The sequence below is a fragment of the Myiozetetes cayanensis genome, unplaced genomic scaffold (assembly GCF_022539395.1).
Source record: "Myiozetetes cayanensis isolate MyiCay16 unplaced genomic scaffold, myiCay2020 scf6-25, whole genome shotgun sequence".
NCBI lineage: Eukaryota > Metazoa > Chordata > Aves > Passeriformes > Tyrannidae > Myiozetetes > Myiozetetes cayanensis.
The window spans coordinates 14,183,402-14,202,902 of record NW_026087853.1 but is presented as its reverse complement, the minus strand read 5'-3'; the positions used below and the strand labels follow the sequence as shown (position 1 = coordinate 14,202,902).

The window sequence follows — 19,501 nt, the reverse complement described above, 5'->3', positions numbered from 1 at the left end:
ACCCTCCATTGCCATGGATGAGGAGGAACACAAAACCCCCCCTGAGAGTTGTTCTCCAAGGCAGGGCTGGAATTCTGGCTCTGATAATGGTCTTGCAAGGGCTGGGGCTGCTAGTATTTGCTCTAGGTGATTTTTGGGGTCTGTGTATCAGCATTTTTTCTGGTAGGGTTGAAAGACCTGTCTTACTGCTGGAAGTTGTCTCCTGACCATGTCAATTAGTATTTTCTCTTTGCCTTTGCAAGGCTAATGCATTGCTGGGGAATTTCAAGTACTTTGTTGAAACCAGCTGAATACAGACAACCTTTTGGATGCTGGGAAAACTTTGCCAAATATAGGGAATCCACACAGCTCATGTACATCTCTCCTGTGGCTCTCTGAAGAAAGCCAATCTTTTGAAACCTCTGTCTTGTAAAAGCAGCTGTTGGGCAGAACAGAAAGCAGCTGCAGCCCCTCTTGAACTGGATTAAAATTTCTGATGCTTGGAAAAATTCACCAAGGAAACAGAAAGAGACCAACAAATAGCACAGTCTGGAGACTGACAGCACTGCTGGCTACCTGCAACACTGTTCTGCAAATTGCTAGCAGACTGCTAGGCAAAAAAAAGTTTGTCCCACATATTTGGCTAAATGACAGCCTGGGACCTGACCCAACCTTTCATCTTGCCTGCCAAGAATTTTTCTCCTCTCTCTTTCCTTTTTTACCCCCTTGATTTCTCTTCAAGGAATTTGTCACTCCTGTTACCCCCCACAAAAGCAGAAACCAGGCAAAGCTCAGAGCTTCTCCTACTGAATCAGCAGAAACAAAAGAGCTTGGCTTTGGGCAACTTTCCTCTCTGTCCAGAGGACAAATATTTAACACAGAACATTTTGGTGTAATTCTGTACTGAACTCCCATTCTAATCCTTTCTTAGGATTAGAAATGAATTAGTTTTAGACTGAATCTAATTGGTGACTTTTTCAAGCAAAAAGGAAATAGATTTGTGTTACCCTCCCAGCAGAGATGGGTCCTCTCTGCTAGGAAACCAGTAGAGATTGCAGGAGGGGCACTGTGAAGAGCAGCCTGAGATAGAGATGGATGGTGGAGTTAGTCTCTTGACCTGGCAGTCTGCTATCTCCCTTTGCTATTTAGAGCTAGCTATCTAGATCTAACCTGGACTTACTCTGCCTAACTTTAGATGTTTAACCGTTGTGCCCTGTTGATGAGCCTGTGCACCCATGAGGATCTCTGGTCTTACTGGAGAAGCAGCAGCTCCAAGGAGTAATTCAGAGTGATTGGTGCCAGTGGGCTGAATCCAAGTCTTGTATTTATTCATTCCTCACCAAGCTGAACAGGGAGCCAAACCAGAGAGCTGTGTCCAGCACAAACTTTCTTCCACCCTCTGGTTCCCTAAGTGCAAGTGCTCCAACAAATACTGCAGAATGCAAGTCCAGTGGATTTATCTGGCCATTTGTAGTTGCAAATCAGAACTGAGATAAGTGTTTGCAGGTATTTCTTAGCGGAGAGGAAGACTGCTGAGCTTTGAGCAAGTCTGTGTGGTTAGCCCTTCATTTTTTGTGTGTCTCATACGTCTACACTCAATTCAGTCACAGGGTAAGCAAGCCATAACTTTTTATAACTAGTTTGCTGTTTCTCTTAATATTTTGCCCAGGATTTTGCCTCTAATATAACATGCAGATCCTAATAATTTTTAATATACAGAGTTTGAAACAGAATGGCTTTATTAAAGCAAAACCACAGTCTATTCTTAATGAAGTTTGAATTGGAAATTTGTCCCTCCCCTTTATTTTCCGTTTCCCTTTCCCCTCTTTGTTAAGTGAATACAATATAGAAAAGTATTCCCTGGGTTTCCATTCCTGTCTTCCTTCCTGTCCAGATGAGCTGGGAAAGGGCAAAACCTCTGTCCAAAGCCCTGGCCCTGCAGTCAAAATGGGGGTTCTCTGGGCTTCCGACACTTCATGTGATTTTAGAATGCAGAGAACAAGCCCATCTGTCTTCTCTCCAGCTGGTGGCTCGGCTGGCCCCCTCTAAAGCACTGACACCAGAGGGTGGAGGAGGAGGTCTGGGGCTTCCTTATGGTCTTACAGCTTAGGAAGTTGTTTTTCTTCTTCCAAACATTTGCTTCTGTTTCCTGTACCGGACAAACCTTTCCAGAGAAGTTGAATTATCCAACAAACATGTTTGCAGCTTTTTGTTCAGGAAAATGTCCTTTCTCTAGCCCCTCTGACCCTGGCTAGGCTGGTGTTTGTTTGCACTGGACCTTGCAGGAGTATAAACCATCCTTCTTTGCCTGCACACTAAAACAAAATCTTTAGTTTTGCTGATACACTGAAATTCCTAAGAGAATAATTTGAGTTTTGACAAATGCTTTAAAAATCTCTGTTTATGAATATGGGGGAGAATGACTTATCAATAACTGTCACTTGATAATAAGGGAGTAGAGCTAATAAAACCTGCAAAGCAGTTTTGACTTACAAAGGTATGTTTTGACTGAATAATAAGACAGTTGATGTTTGTGAGACAAATTGTTGAATGCAAAACATATATATGCAAGGTTACGTGAAGACAGCAGTACACTTGTGTGAGGTGAATTTTACACCAGTAGGATATAGTAGCTCCAGGCCAGTGCAGGGCCACAGGCAGCATATTCTATTGGTGTTAATGAATGCAGAAAACAGCTAGACTAAGGAGGACTTTGAAAGAAGGACTCCACCTTCAGGGAATTTTTTGATGTTTATTTTTTATTTTGTTTCTGTCTGTGCCATGGTTGTGAGTGTGAGAAGGCTTGTTTGGTAGTAGAGCTGACCTGGGAAATATCAGTAATGAGAATTAGCTTGTATTTGGGTTTTTGTGCATATGCAATTCTTTACAGGATACATACCTTTGTATGTTTAAATGGAGGGACAAACCTAATCAACCCAGGAAACTCAGAGAAGCTAGCAACTTCATAAACATTTAGTGTTCTGTGAGAGAACTCTTGTGCTGAAAGTTTGTTGACAAGGTCAAACAAGAGTCTCTGACTGTATTGCTGCTGTTTCTCTATAGGCACTTACAACAAAGCTTGATTAATTTGGGAGGAAGAACATTTTGAGGGTTTATGGGGAAGCACTGCAAGCACCCCTCCTTCTCTGCTCCTGAGCGACTTGACCCTGCTGCTCCTGCCGTTAGAGAACCACCACTGGTTTTAAACACCAGGTTTATGTTCTGATGAGTGGCAATGGTTACATATCCCTCACAACATCAGTAGCCCTTGTCCAGCAAGGTTCTGCAGAGCTGACCTGACTCCTGACCTTTGAATGGGGGCAAGACTCTTCTCAGTTCAGATGCAGATAAGCTGCAGTCACATTGCTTGCCTGTATGATGGTAGTAATGAGGAAAAACATATGTGTCAGCTTTAAACCTGGTAATGGCAGCAACCAGGACATCAGAGCTTAGCACAAGCTCGATTATTCTGCCAGCTTGCTCCATGTGTCTGCACAGAGCCTGCTCCTAAGGCTCGGATCTTTCAAGCCAGCTCAGCTATCCTTCCTGTGCTCAGGAGGCAACAGTACAAGTCCACACAGTTCCTCCTGTGTGATGCTGATCTATCAGACCTTCAAGCTGAACCCTGTCATGTATAAGACAACAATCTGGTGTCATATGTGAGCAGAAAATTCTGTGTCCACGCGTTTCTTAATAAATTGACACAAGAATTAGTGTTCTTCCACCTGCACAAGTAGCCACGACACCTTTCCTCTCCAGAACTATAATAGCACTCATTCACTTTGTAATTTCCTCTGTTGGTTTATGTGACTGAGGTGGTGAGGACTTGGTGAACTGGTGAATGATTTAAGGGTAGGTGAGCTGTCCCTCACCTGATTCCTTTGTGCCCTTAGTGGTGCTCCCTGGCAGGGTGATGACTTGCTCCATTTTGGCAAACATATGTGAACATGTGCAGGCAGGGTCCAGCTGGGGAGAGGTGGATATCTGAAATCTGTGTGTGCAAACCCCTGCTAGCCTTCACAGAAGCAGGCATTTGGAAATCTCTGGCAGCTACAGAAAAAGCTCACAGAAGTGAGAATTCAACTGCAGAGTGCAAAACCTCACTGCTGAAATTGAGGGTGCCTGTAACAGAAAGTGGAGTAGGTGGGAAACAGAGAGTTTTGCTGAGCTATGAGGTGTCAGGGTATTTAGGAGATATGTATATGGTATTTGGTTTGTTTTACCTTTTGGCAGCTGAAACAGCTGCTGCCTTGACTATTAAGCATGGTCCTTTCCAGGCTGAGCCAAATAGCCTGGGACATGCAGAGAATCCAATGTAGTCCAAAGACCGAATGGTTGAAGGGTGGACATTTAAGTAGAGTAGGAACAAGGGGACCAGTGAGCAGGAGGAAGTTCTCTGCCAACCACAGGCTCTCCACAGACCACAGTTCGAGAAGCACAACTTCCTGAGCTACGAGCTTATCATCAAGGTGTACCAGTTACACAAGCACACTGCAAGGTAGGAAGGGCTACTGAACAGGCAAGCCTGCCTCGTGGGCCACACCAAGCCTGTCACAGCACTTCCATTATCCAATTTTTCTATGCATCCCAGAACCTTACAATGCAGGAAGCTCCCACAGCTTGCTCAATGCCCTACATCTTTTCTCTTTCTTTTTGCCTATCAGACAACAAGAAACTGGTTTATTTCTGACTGGAGGGTATCAATTAGCTGAGTGTGAACCCTAAAGACCCCAGTAACTTCTCTTTCTACATTTTGGGGTTTTCATTCCTGGTTACTTTATTTCTCTTTGTTGGTTTGATTTTTGTCAGATCTCTTGGCTCCTTTGTGAAAAAGCATTTAATAAAGCCTGAATTTCCTGCAAGTCCGGGTATACTTTTGGTGCACAGAGTTAGCTGTTGTGCTTTGCATTACTCAATATGTCACTTTTTGCTTCCTTCCCATCTTCCTAATACTCTGGTTTATGATGAAACAACTCTAGAGGCTTGAAGATGATGGAGCTCTCGCTGTAGCTAGGTTGGGTGCAGGGTCTGACTTCCCCCACCTGACAGAAGAAAGAAATGAGAATCAGCAAGGTGACCCAAGCCAGGTCCAGAGAGCAAATTAATCATTCTCCTTCATCTTGGATTAATGTGATCTGCACTGATCAAGTGATCAAAGACCAGCTGGTTTACGAGACTAAGAAAATGGCATCGAAGTATGACCACTTTTAGAAAGAAGCAAAATGAATCTTGATATCCTCTAGCTGTGGCACTGCGTAGCTTCCCTCACAGTGAACTGAAAGTAACAGCACGTGAATTCGCATGTGTGAACAAAGATTTTTGATGAGTCTGTGCAGGTTGCGCTGCAGCTTGCACACCCAACTACCTGCATTAAATGTATTCCTCCACATCTGTCCAATCAGAAGTGATACCAAACCAAAGAAAGCACAGTTAGCTGTGCATGTCGTGAGGACCTAATGGGTGAAACCTTGCTGTACTTTAACTGCTGCTCATGTAATTCCAGTTATTCCTAGTAGGAAAAGGGTTGACTATGAAAAAACCAGATGCGGAGATCTATTACCAGTGGCACAGAGCCCTGCAACCAAGTCTAGCTGGGATGGTTGTGACACAGGATGTAAAATACAGCTGTGATTTTTCTGTCAGTCTTTTAATCTCAGCACCATCATCTGATCCACCTCCACGAGACCCTGTGCTCCCAACTCTCTCTTTTAAACGCAGAAATTACCAGCATCGTCTATCCACTTTCACCAGGACTGGTGTGTTGGCTTCATGAGCTTCTGTCTTTTCCTCCTGCTTCAGGTGCTCCTTGTAACTTGTTTTGCTGTGCTTGAAGGGTTTCCACGTATGAGCTTCAGACACAAGCTGGCTTTTCCCAGATGTATCCCTTGAGGTGCCAGGTGGCTTTGGTGCAAAAAGTTTCCCTGTCACCTGGCACATGGAGTTTACGGCTACTTGTCCATCTTTATCCCTCAGAAGCAACCCAGTTGGAACACCTTTTAAGACCTGTGGTTCCTGCTCTGCTATGAATGTAAATATACCATTGTATCTCTTTCCTTGAGGATGGCAGAGCAAACCCTTGTTCTTGCACTCTCTTAATGTCTTCTGATTTTCAAAGGGAGAAGTAAAAGCAACAAAACATAATAATAAAAAACTAGCTTCTTATTCTTACATCTATTTAAACAACACTAAGGCCCTCAGTCATTACTTATCAGTGCACTACAGAGCATTTGGTTTCCAGTTTAAGATTTAGATTTAATAACACCCTATGTCTTCTCAGAGCAGGTCTGGTGATAGGCAGAAGCTGCAAATGTGCAGGAGCAAAGAATTCATCTGGCAGTCTCTGCTGCTGTTCCACACAATTTCTGTGTGTCTCTGCTCCCTCAGGGTAATTCAGAGTGGCCAACCCCATATAGTCCAGCCAGGAAGCCCTTAGTGTCAGCAGGTTTGTGGTAATATTTCTGAAATCCCTTGCAAAGGTATGTCCAGGCCTGCACCTACATGAAATTCAGTGGATTATATCCCCTTGCTGCTCTGAAGATTTCTGGGAATGTTCAGCTGCCAAGTGTGGCTCCTCGTTTCCAAAGCAATGAGTCATGGTGGTGTCATTACCTCAGCATACAGTCACTGTGCAATAACTCAAATCACCACTGTCATTATTATTGTCTCCAACAAGCAACCCAATACCTTCTGCCAGCCTGGGGCAGGTGTGTGAATGTAATCACTGTGCAATTAATTAGCTGTGCTGCCAGTCAGTATGCAGCACACAGCTCCCTGCGTCCCAACTGAGTCCAATTTAGCAGAGCCACTGCAAGATTTAAAGGTAGTTTGCAGTAAAAAATCAATAAAACCAAAGAAAGCAGGCAGCTCTAGGGACAGCTTTTCACCTTCGCATCATACCTGGCAAAATGAACACTTGCCTATGTCAGCCAAAGGGTTTTGCAGGACTTTTGCAGGAGGGAATTGCATCTTATTTCTAAAACCATGAGCTTAGAAATCATCTGATGTGTGAATTCTGAGTGAGCAAAACAGGGAAGGCCGGCTGGTCGCTGTGGTGGCTGCAAATCCCTTCAACTTGGCTGCACAGCAAGAACCCAGGAGCTGTCTGGCTCCCTCCTCTCTGTGCAGCCACAGAGCTACAGCAGAGCCAGATTAAATTGCTGGATTAAGCGCTCCCACAGCCCAGCATGTGAATCTTTGTGGCAGCTGTGCCCAGGACAGAAGTCAAGCATGGGTGCCATAACTGCGTCAGCTGGCATGTCATGGGTCACAGCATTACAGCTGAAAAAGGTCTGTTAGGTTATCCACTCCCATTTCTTAGCCAGCACAGATTTGACTCAATAAAGTGTTTGCTACTGCTCTAAATGTGGCATTTTAAGAGATTTGGGCAGTGTAACCCCCTTCCTCTTCCCTTGGGAAATTATCCATCATTTGTTATAACTCACTGACAGCCAAACATTTCTGTTTCCAGATGATCCCATTAATGACTTTTCTTGCCTCTCCTTCTACCAAAGTCATCCCTTTCACTGAGCTGCACTTTCCTCACTCTGTACAGGTACAAGAGCCTGCTTAGTTCCTTCCAGGCTGGGATGGCTTTTGAGAGGAGAACCTATCCCTGAGGGCCCCCAAAATGCTGGATTCCAGTTCTGCCAAAAAAATGCCTTATGCACTGCCCTAAATTATCCACACTGAAAAACTCCACACACTCAAATAATGAGATTTTCCATTAAGACAAATACCTTCAGGCTCTTCCTTTTTCATCTTGTGTGTCTGAGTTTGGAATGATTTTCTATTTTTTATCCATTCTCCAAAATTAGACAGTGGGCACTACATGCAGCCACATGTGTTGGAAGGTCAGTTCTGTTATTTTTATTCACCAGTCTGTTCTTGTTGCCAGACCCCTGTTGCTGCTGTGAGTAGGGCTCCTTCCAGGTGACGTGCCTGTGGGAGGGAGGCTTGCATCAAGCCTGGGTTTCCCTGGGGGGAAGGAACACTGTGCCAGGGTCACTATGTGCCTGGTGCTCACAAGGTCCAGGATGGTTTGTATTATTTTCCTGTCTTCGTGGATAACCTTTGTTTCCCTCCATGCAATGGGATTCCTGAACCTCAGTGCTTTGCCAGCCCTTTTCACCTTACATAATTAATGGCTAACAAAGTTCAACATCACTGGAGCTATTGCAATACATTCTCGTGCCACAACAAGACATTATCAACATTGACCTTCTTTTGATCTGGGTTTCACACATCATTGGCAAGATCAGATGCATGCCTATGTGACTAATTATGGGAGTAGCTTTTGCTAACTGTCTTATGGAATATTTCATTACAACTCACCTTTATTTCCCTTTACTCATTACTTTTTCCCCAGTACTGAGTGTGAATGTTGCCATCCAATACATGTTTTCCGTTCACATGGTTACTACACTTTTTTTTGGTTGTTGCTTCTTCTGTAAAAAACCCAAGAGATGAATCAGGTTAACTTCCAGAAGCTGTCTTCCATTGCTTTACTCTATATGTTCAGATGATACTGATTAAAATCATATGCTGTTACATCTGAAAAAAATTTCCTCCCCTATGTGACAGGCTGGGCTTTTATGACAAGTTAAGAGAGAGTTTCACTTATTTCTATTTGCCTTTTTTTTTTTTTTTAAGCACAGTTCTCTCATTCTTATTGTCTTGGCTATGATCTTAAAAATGGATTGATTAAAATCAAGATTCTGTAGCCTGATATCCTAACTCTACTTCTAGAATTGCAGAAGCACCCGTATTTTCTAAGAAAGCTGTCTCTGAAGGAGTGCAAAAGACAAAAAAGCTACGAAAAAAAGAATCTCTGTGTTGCTTTGGGGATTTGAAAGTCTATGTTTATAAAAACTGACTTTTCACAGAATCACAGAGACACAGAATATGCTGAGTTAGAAGGGATTCACAAGGATCAGCAAGTCCAACTCTTGGCCCTGCACAGGACCAGCCCCAAGTTACATGACGTACCTGAGAGTATCATCCAAACGCTTCTTGAACTGTCAGGCTTGGTGGTGTGACCACTTCCCTGGGTAGCCTGTTCCAGTGCCCAACCACCCACTGGGTGAAGAATCTTTCTCTTGTATCCAACCTAAACCTCCCTAGAGATAACTTCAGGCCATTCCCTTGGGTCCTGTCACTGGTCACCACAGAGAAGAGATCAGTGTCTGCCCCTCCTCTTCCCCTCACAAGGAAGTTTAGACTACAGTAAGATCTCCTCTCAGTCTCCTCCAGGCTGAACAGATGAAGTGCCCTCAGCCACTCCTCACACAACTCCCCCTCTTGGCCCTTCACCATCTTCAATGGCCTCCTTTGGACATCCTCATAATTTGAAGGTCTTATGGCTTAATATCTTTCTTATATTGCAGTGCCCAAAACTGCCCCAATATTCAAGGTGAGGCTGCCCCAGTGTAGAGCAGAGCGAGACAATTCCCACCTTTGACCAGCTGGTGATGCTTTGCCTGATGCCCCCCAGGATGTGGTTGGCCCTCCTGGCTGCCAGGGCACTGCTGACTCATATTCAGCTTGGCATTTATCAGGACCCTGAGGTCACTTTCTGTGGCACTGCTTTTGAAAGGACTCTCTTTTAGTAGTTTAAAACTGACCTTATTTGAAATGTACTACTTTAAGATCTGTTTCTTTAAAAATAAAAGGAAAAGGAAAAATATTTGAAATAAGACCAAATAAAAAGTAAGAGTCCTCCTTTCTTCAGTTCTGGCATCTAAGCAGAAAACTAGTGCAGAGAAACATATTTTGTGTATGTTGTCCTGTATTTTCTTTAAATGTAAAATCAATTAATCAGATGACATACGAGCCTGTATCCCCATGAGTCTATGGCCTTATCCAGCAGGGCTCTTGTGACCAGATCTTTCAGCACAAGTATTTCCACTGCCTGCAGTGCTAAGCACATGTATACTTCATTAAATTGGCACCATAGCTAGAAGCTAGCATTTAATACCAATGCCTTACATTGTAGGGACTAAAAATAAATAGAACTAATTCTTTGTGTCTCTGATCAGTACAGGAATCTAAAGGAGAGCATGTCCCAGACCATTAATATTTTCAACAGCATAATTGCAGTGTTCTTATGTCTTGTGCAGCTAAGAATAAGCTCTGAGACATAAGGTGTGGTTGGGCATTGCTAACATGTGATGCCAGAGGAGGGCCCCTCTCCTGTCATTCATCATCTCCCATGCAACTTTATAGAGCTTCCAATTATATCTTTAGGACTGGCCAAAATAACAAATGTGTGTCTTCATTTCCTCCTTCCTGAAGGTCCCTCTGGTGTTCCTCCACGTGTTTCCTGTGGTCCCTCTCATTCCTGTCCCTCTGTACAGGGAAAGGGTTCACTATGTCAGTCTCCTGTCAATCCTGTCCTGCAGGACCTGCTGGGTCATGCTGAACAGCCTAGGGCTGTTTGCAGAGCTGTATCTGAAATTGTTCTCCTGCTGCAGATCAGCATTTGAGAATCAGCAAAGATACCTCTTCTGTAGTGGATAACTTGCTACTGGATGGATTCTTACACATTCTCCTCCTCTTCTTCCTGTGCTCTGTGAGTGACAGTGGAGATGGAATATTCTCCCTCCCCATGAGCAGCCACCGGTGGCTCCCTGGGTGAAGAGGTGGAGTGGCCACCTCTGCAACCACCAGGACCAGCACAGCCTTGTCAGTGAGACAAGGAGAGCTCAGTGTTATTTCTAAACTGAGGTGTCTTAGTCTGCCTCTTTGCAGACAATCTGAGCTGGGCAAGGGGGAAGGGACTGCCAAAACTCAAGAGCAGCTGACGGTGCTTCTGGCTTCTACTGGTAGGTTCCATCTGAGGGGCCCTGGATTGGGGCAAGATGCCACACTGGTGCCCATCACAGCTTCTGTGTGTTTGGAGAAGTGCTCCTAGTGGCGTGGCTGCAGGGTAAGCTGCAGGCTCCTGGCCCCTGCTTACCTCAGACTGACATGTGGCTCTGTGGCCCCCTTCCTCTGCCAAATCACTGTCCTCAAAACCATGAAACATCACTCAGACCCTTCAGCTCGAGTATGGGGTCCAGGGGACAGGCATGCTCAACCTTTTGCAGTTCTGGCTGCCTCTATGTACCCCTTACACATCTGTGGGGACCTGTGCTAAGACAACGTCCATAGATGAGCTGAAACCAACAAAGCACCCTGTCAACCTGTGCTCTGAAATCATCAGCATGTGGCCATAGTCCTTGGGATGGGGTGTATCTGTTGAGGCCTTGCACCAAGATTTCCACTGTCACAGCAAGGTGCCTGTGGTCTGGTGCCCCTTGAGGAGCACTCCTGGTGCCTCAGTGCCTCTGCCTCTGTGATTGCATTTACAGTCTCTTCTCCCCTCAAAATTTCTGTTTGCAGTTCTGCTTATCAGGGACTCCCTTGCTGTGTTTCAGCCCTGTTGGAGACACCAGTGAAGAGGGAAAAGAGACACACCTCTGTCAGGCCATTGCCCTGCAAAACTGCCTCCCACTTCCAGGGATCAGCATCCTTGACAAACTCATCAAGACCTGTCCTGTCTGGCTTCAGCTGAACATGAGCCAGGAAAGGGCTGGAGCGATCCTTGGCAAAGAAACAGCAGGGGTAAGTCCAATGTGGTTTCAGTTCAGACAACCACATTTCCTGTCCTTGGTGGGGTTGGTTAGGAGAGCAGTGCTTTTCTTCATGTAGAAGCAAAAATGTTTGGCAGACTACTCTCTGTTTCCATTACCCTTTGATGCTTTACCTCTATCAGTGGTGCAAGACAAATATAGTGGCTTTGGGGAAACATGTTATCTTATCTTGGGTTTTATTTACTTAGCATGTAGATTCATGGGGATGGCTTCCCTTTCACCACCATCCCCATAGATATGATGACTATCTTAATTTGGAGCAACTGAAAAAAAAAATCTCTGAAAAAAGGCAACTTCTATTTCAATGATTGGTATCTGGTTTGTATAAACTGAGTGTTAATAAATGGCACACTCATGCAAAGCTTATAACTTGCTTAAAGAAAACATTTCTGGAGCAAAGGGAGCTGCTCCACATTCCTTGGGTCTCAGAAGTGAGGCATAGCAGGGTATTGGTGTCCTGCCTGGGTCCTTTGAGAAAGGCAGGTGCAAATGACCTGAGCTGATGTCAGAGCACAGGAGGAATTCACTCACTCCTGCTCTGAGGACATTTGGACCCATCCCTTGGCTGACTCAGTCTATCCTAGGGCTAAAGGCTGGCACAGCCAAATGACACCCTCCAGTAGGACTCACCTGAGCAGCCTGGGCTGTGCATTGCACCTCACCCTGAATCAGACCTCTCAAATAGCTTGGGCAAATTATTCTCTTTGTTTTTCTAATCTGTCTATAAGCGGAGACCTCAGTAACTGTCTGTGATGTAGCCACAAATGGCCCTAAGCCTCCTTGGGTTTTACCTAGTCCTTGCAGGCAGAGAGTTCCCCACCTCTGAGCAGCTTTGGGAATACATCTTACCTCTGTTCCTTCTGTTTACACCGTCCTCTGGTGGAGACTTCAGCTGCAACTTGAAACAGGCAGGAGAAGTGGTGACACATCAGAGGTGTCCCACAGCCAGAGCAGCCTCTCCTGTCCATGCTGAACCTGTCTGAAACTGTTCCCATCAGTGGTGCAAATGAACTGTTCCCATCAGTGGTGCAAATACTGGCTTTGGTACCAGTTATGACCTGAGCTGTAGGGTTAGGTACAGCTCAGAAAACCCACCTCCCACTTACCTGAACAGCCATAGTCCAAATTTAGCATTTGGAGCCATGGCAACCAGGCATGTCAATCAGGAAAACCAGAAGTGATTCATTTCCAGGTTTCATTTCCCTTGTAACCTTAGATTAAATTTCACATGAAGCACTTGACCGATGCAATGTGAGATGGTGCTATCTGACAGTAGTGGTTAGAGAGAAAGTGCTGCCATGTGGGTGGCAGGACCTGGGGAAGGGAGAGCCTCTACCTGCAGATACTTTCTGTGATAGAAGATGGGGGCTTGCCCTGCACTAGAAATTGGCCTGTTTAAGGCATGCACCTGTTTGCCATGCATTTATTTGCATTTTCTCTGCCCTGCTGATGGACCTGGGCCCCTGGGGCTCCATTTCTTCTGCATGGCAGAGGCCAACATGACAGCACTGTGCGAGGTTGTGAAGCTGCCCCAAAGCTGTGTGTTCAGCATGGGTGCTTTGAAGTGACCTGAGATGCCCTTATGACTGAGACTTGATTAATGATTTTATCAACTCACACTTCTCTTTCTAATATTAATATCCAGACTCCAGAATTAGCTTGAGTTTTTAATTCAGTTTTTTTAAAATGACTCTTTCTTGTCAAAGCTTGTTGTCAAAGAACAGATAAAGGTGAAGATTTCTTTGTCTTCATAGCTGCAGCTTCAAGATACAAGCTAAAAGTATCCTTGACAATGAGCTTTAATTAGAAACACACTTCAGATCTCACACAATAAAAAGAATGAGGTATTTTTCCTTTAATTTTTTTTTTTTTCGAATTCCACTGGTCTTATTGGTGGGAACCAATGGCTACAGTAGTTTCACTGGCTCCAGTTAAAGACAATCCAGTTAAAGGTTTATTAATGTGTATGAATACCTGATGGGATTGAGCCAGACCAATCTCAATGTATCCAGTGAAAGAATGAGGTGCAGTGAGTGGAAAACCAAAATAGAGAATATTCTGTTTAAACTTTAATAAAAACTTTTTACTCTCAGCATGATTGAATGCTGGAATAGGTTACTCAAGAGGCTGTAGAACCTCCATCCTTGGAGATAATAAAAACCCTGAGAGACACCATCCTGAATAACTTGCCGTAGTCTGTCCATCTTTGAGCACAGGGACTGGATTAGACAATCTCCAGAGTTCCTTTCAGGCACAACAGGTCTGTGATTTCAGGACCACTCAACACACTTGAATGACCACTTGACAGGTATTAGACAAGCTGGGGGGACATGGCTTGTTCCCAAATTCAAGAAGGACAAAGGCAAAGCACTGCCTCTGGAAAAGCAGATCCCTGTCAGTGATCCAGGCTGGCACTGCCTGGCTGGGCAGCTCTGTGGTGGAGGACACATAGGGATGGTGAGCAGCAGGCTGGGCACAGACCCACTGAGGAGGGGCTGTGGGACCAGGGTTTGTTCAGCCAGGAGGAGAGACAGCTTCAGGGGGACCACACAGCAAGACCCTGGTGCCTAGAGGGAGGTCGTGGAAAAGATGAATCTGGGCTGTGCTCAGCACTCCATGGTGAAAGGACAAGAAGTGACAGGCATACAATGAAACCAGAGGGGTTCAGACTGGGTACAGGGAAGCACATTCTCCCTGTGAGGACAGTAAGTGGTGGAACTGGTTGCTTGCAAAGGCTCTGCAGTCTCCCAGGTCCTCCAGACTTTTATAAAGGCCGGAGCAACTTGGTCTGGCCTCATGGCTTCACCCAGGAAATTGGAGAAGAGTCCTTCCAGGATAGCTGCCAGCCTGAATAACCTTCTGGATGTGGGAAAAAGCTCTGCCATGAGACACTGTAGCCAACAGAGCCTTTGACCTTATGTTCCACTCATGGACACTTGAATACTTTCCCACTCAATGTACAAATGACTTTAGACTCTTGCTTTAGATCTGAACTGGGACATTCTAGGGTGCTTGATTTAGGGCACTTATGAGAGGAACATCACTTGACAAATTTTGAGTCCAGTTTTATATTCTTCAGTTAGGGAAATAGATTGTCTTAGGCTTAAGTGGGACATCAGTGATGCATAGGAACTTCCTTTGCAGGCCTGAATTTCACCCAGATGAAATGTCCCTTTATTCATTATTTTTGTTGTAAAGCTCAACTAAGTGGAACGAAGCTAAAATAAGATCATCTGAAGTTGGATTGTACTGATAAAAATCTTCATTGACAATGACCTAAAATAAAGTTCAGGAGTTCACATAATGTAGCTGAGCTCTTGATTTCTTTCTCCTTTTTCAGATATTCTTAGTTAGGAAAGAGGCTAATGTGAACAACATGGTCCTCACAGTCCGCCTGCCGGTGCAGAACGAGGCTCCTGGTGTGCTGGAGTACAACATTAAAGAAGAAAAATCAAGTAAGGTCTTTACATTCTTTTGTCTTGCTCTGGATATTGTACTGAATCCTCTTGTGATCACCAGTATTTATGTAATCTCACTTGCACTGAGCAGGTTCCTCTTGTGACCGGCAGCAGATCTTGCTTTTACAGTGTAGTTCAGTTAATATTTCCTGCAGCTGCTTTACCTCAGCTCCCCTGTGGTTCTGCATCTTGTGTTACATTTACAGACTCATAACAGGAACATAAAGCACCTCCAGACGAGGGGGCCAGTGTTTTGATCAAGCGAGAGAAGCTGCCTTTCACCAGGTGGAAGTCCTGAGGAAAGCACAAGGCACTGACTGACTAAGCCTTGTTAATTCACTGAATCTGCTTCTATTTCTGACACTGAATTTGGGGGTCACCAGTTATCTGACTTATACTGCATTGCCTTTTCAGTCATATTGAACGACCAGTTACTCCCAAACTGTTTTCAGTGCCTCACTGTTTCTGGGAAGCAGGTGGGCCTCATGGCTGGCGGTGTAGGTGCTGTTCCTTGGATAGCCAAGTCCGTCATGAGGAAGTGAAAATGAACCCAGTTCACAGCCAGCCATGTCTAATGCAACCCTGTGTGTAAAGGGATGTGTAAGGCATATGATTTCCACTTTCTAAGGAATACTCGTAAACATGTGAATTTTAGGATAGTCATGGAAACACTCACTCAAAAGAATTCATCAAAATAACTTCACGGTATTATTTATATGAACACAGCTAAATCCTTTGTTGCTGGGCTCTTCTTGTCAAGGTAATTGTTTTATTCTCTGCTAAACCACTTGTGTTTCTGCAGATCAGTGTCGTGACTTATTTCTTTCCCCTTGCTCAAATGAATTTTGACAGTTGCTTAAATGAATTTTTTTCCTTCTAATATGGTTCCTCGCATACCTCTGCATTGTAAACAGACTTTAAAGCCAGAGAGACAACTGAATCTCTTAATGTGTTCTAATCTCAAGCCCAGACCACAGCCTTTCACAGCGTTGCTCCTACACAGGGCGCAGCTGCCTGGCTGGCTGCTCAATTCCCCAGAAAGCTTTCTCTCTCATCCACCTGCTCCTTGGAGCACCCAACTGCAGAGATGCTGCCTATGTTTGGTGATCCTGCATGAGGGCAGGAACAGCAGACCTTTAGCCACAGCTGAAGGTGTTCAATTAAGAATACAAGGGCAAGGGTTAGCTGCGGGGTGGGGAAACTCTTCTATATTTAGCTATTTGAACTTGACCTAGGGCTTAGATTTTGCATCGTGGGGAATTCGGTTTTGATGATTCAAGTTTTCCTTTGGAGAAAAGTTAAAAAATTGAATCCTGTCATCCTAAAAAATTTCATTTATAGAAATGTTACTTCTTGGCTCCTGTCCTGTCCCATAAAATCTGATTTATTTGAGTACAGGCAAAGTAAAATGTAGTACAAAAATGTCACTGAGCTAGCCTAGCTAAAGAGATTTTCTGCCGTGCTTTTCTAACGTACTTGCTTGCTATTTCTTATTTATCACTAACTTATTGCAAAGGCTGTGTTCAGAGACACAGCTTTCTTGTAGGAACAAGAATTAAATCAGTTTTCACCACTTTTATACAAGTGGCAAAGTAAGTAGAGAAGGGTGATTAAAATTCAGCTCTCATTCAAAAAGCAGGAGAACTGCCATCACATGTACAGCAATCACAGTGGCCATGAGGCTCATGCATTCCTATAGTGGATATTCACATTATTTTTAGCTGGAGTTCTGTCAGTGTTGAGCTGTAGAAAGCCTCTCAGTTCTCCATCCTGCACTGTTTTGGCAACAACATACTGGGTACGGAAACGGTCATGCTTTTGCTTCCCTCCTTATTTAGGGTAAGCAGTATGGCTTTTAAGTCTAGAAGAAATTGAATTAATTCCTGTTAGTAAAGCCAAAGGACTATGTCTAGTGCAAGGGGAGATGGTAAATCTGAGTCATGGAGTAATCTAATACATTAACTTTGTGCTAATCTACTGCCTTCTAAACTTTTTTTTCAAAAATAATTTTTTTAAAAATTGTCTGAATGCTTTAAAAGAATTAAGACTAGAATCTGACCTTCCTTGATAAGTACCCTGTTTTCCCTGGATTGCCTCAGCTTAATGAAGTGGCTTTCATTCTTCCCTGTTATTCTGTGTGTGTCAGGGTAGGAGACCTCTGAGCACCCCCAGAGATGTTGTCTTGCTGTGGAATGCAAGTCAGTCAAAAGTTTGCTGTTACACCCCTGAAAGTGTGTAAAAACACTCCATCTTGCATAGCCTGAGGACCACTGTGAACTAGCAGGGTTTTTCCAAGGATCTAGTCTTCAACTTCAGAAAATCCTTCTTCAGTGGGGGACTTGCTGCAAGGAAGCTTCAGCTTGCCACTGAACATTGCCAACGGAGATGAATCCTCCCAATAACTACCTGCTCTTTGAGCCTGCACTGCTCTTCAAAAGGACCAGCTGTAATTCCCCTGCCATTCAAGATTCCACCTTCTCAGCTGTAGCGGGGACAAAGCAGCTTTGGTTTTGCTGGTCTGCTCCTAGAATTTCCTTTCTTAGTTGACACATAAACAATGATCTGTGTCACGTGCCCCTTTCTGAGACCTGGCTCCTCCTAAAGGGTTTGAAGAAGTGGGAACAACTTCTTCTCCTTGTTACCTCAGTTCAGCTTGTTAGATTCCAAAGACTTGACGCATTCAGGTGCAAACTGAAAGCTGAATTTGCCTTATGTAGTTCTGATTTAATGGAGATCCTCCCATCAGTTAAAGTTGCAACCCAGCAAAATTCAAGTTGCAACCACTGACTATTTTGAAGCACCTTGCCAGCTAATTCTTATCCTTCTTAGGAGGACTCAGTGTAATCTCAGTATTACAAGAGACACAAAGAAGGATGTGCTACCCTTAGAGGCTGACATGATTGCTGATTGCTCTGTGCCATCTCCACAGTGGTATCCACCTCTTGCTTTTACCATACGCAGCTTTAAATAGCAGCAATTTGCTGCATAGCTGTTTGTAAAAAGCCATTCTCATCCCTTCCCACTTTTCAGATAGTATCTGAAGAGGCTTTCACTGGTGTCACTGGTGTCATAATGACAGTATGGAGGTTCTTGCCCAGCCCCTGTGATCCACATATAGATCATTCAGTGATGTAGGAAAAAAACCCTGGAAGCTTCTTAGCATTGCATTGCCAAATAATGGTGGATTGTTGTTTTTTTCTTTCTTTTCCCCATATCAGATCTGCTTTGTTGATGTTTGGTGAGATATTTAGGGAAGTTCAGGTTTCTGAGGGGAAGACCGGATTTAATTGTGATATATTTTTTTTTACATGGAAATCCCCAAAGAACCCACTAGGTAAGCAAATCAAGAAATGAAACCTCTTTTTTTTTTTTTTTGTGGAAAATTTTTACCTGTTCTGTGAAGTAGCCTTTAGAGTCATGAAACAGGAGAACGGATTTAAAAAATTTCTTCTGGTGCTTCCTCTTTGGTTGTAATTCCTCCAGAGACAGGAAGGCTAAATCCTGGTGACATCAGAAGGTATGGTAGAGACCAAACAGAAGATACCAGGTACCCATGTGGTTAATCAGAAAGTTGAGAAACAGGGCAACTTTCAAAGCCTTGGATCCCTGTGGTTTTACTCTTGGCCTGAAAGATCCCTTACTTCTTACTCAAAACAGTGGAATCTCCCAGAGCTAAAGCTTGTAACAAGATTTCTTACATTTAGAGATGCAATGTTGGGAGCTACCTCTCAAACTCTGCTAAAATCTCTACTACTTTGAGCACTTTCTGTTCTGAGAGTTGTCCTTCACTTCTGCTTCATTCCAAGATGGAGCCCTAGACTCACATATCCCAGGAACTGAGCACCATATCCTCAGCTGACTGCTGCTCTTGGCTCTGCTTAGCAAACTGGTGGTAACCTCAGATCTATTCCCCCTCCTCTTTATGCATAAACTGCCAGAAGTCACCTCAATGGCGTCAGCTCCACTGTAGCAATGTTAAAAAGAAGATGTTTGAAGTAAATGTGCATTTCTGGTGTAACGTGCACTGAGAGCCTGAAAGAAGCATCTGAGTACAATAGATCATGTGGTGTAGGTAGTGACAGTAGCTTTTACTTTCACAAAGAGTTGTGAAGACACCTGCCACGGGGGTTAAGTCCTTTAACAGAAGAATACTTCTAGCACCATAAACTGAGGTTAATGCTTTCTTTGTTTCTGGGAAATTTTGTGAATAATAGTTGAAAATAATTTGATTTCATGAAACACATGAGTTGACTGTGTATTTCTCGGGAGTCTTTCACATATCCTTTGGTGTGGAATGTGTAGTAATTGTTTCCCAAACTCTTCTGTACCAAAAAAAAAAAAAAAAAAAAAAAAAGAGAGGATGGGATTCCATTAAGCAAAATGACACTAAACAGAAGTATCTGCAACTACACAGAATAAAGAAGAACATGTTAT

At 43.9% G+C, this 19,501-nt stretch overlaps 1 protein-coding gene across 1 annotated transcript in view; it reads left to right on the top strand.

Moving 5' to 3' along the window:
• The window catches only part of RIN3 (Ras and Rab interactor 3), a 67,813-nt gene that overhangs the window by 8,208 nt on the left and 40,104 nt on the right, over positions 1 to 19,501 (top strand). The window contains exons 2-3 of the mRNA XM_050336907.1: positions 11,394 to 11,580; positions 14,950 to 15,064. Of these exons, the coding sequence (XP_050192864.1) occupies positions 11,394 to 11,580; positions 14,950 to 15,064 (302 nt within the window). The remainder of the gene's footprint in view (positions 1 to 11,393; positions 11,581 to 14,949; positions 15,065 to 19,501) is intronic.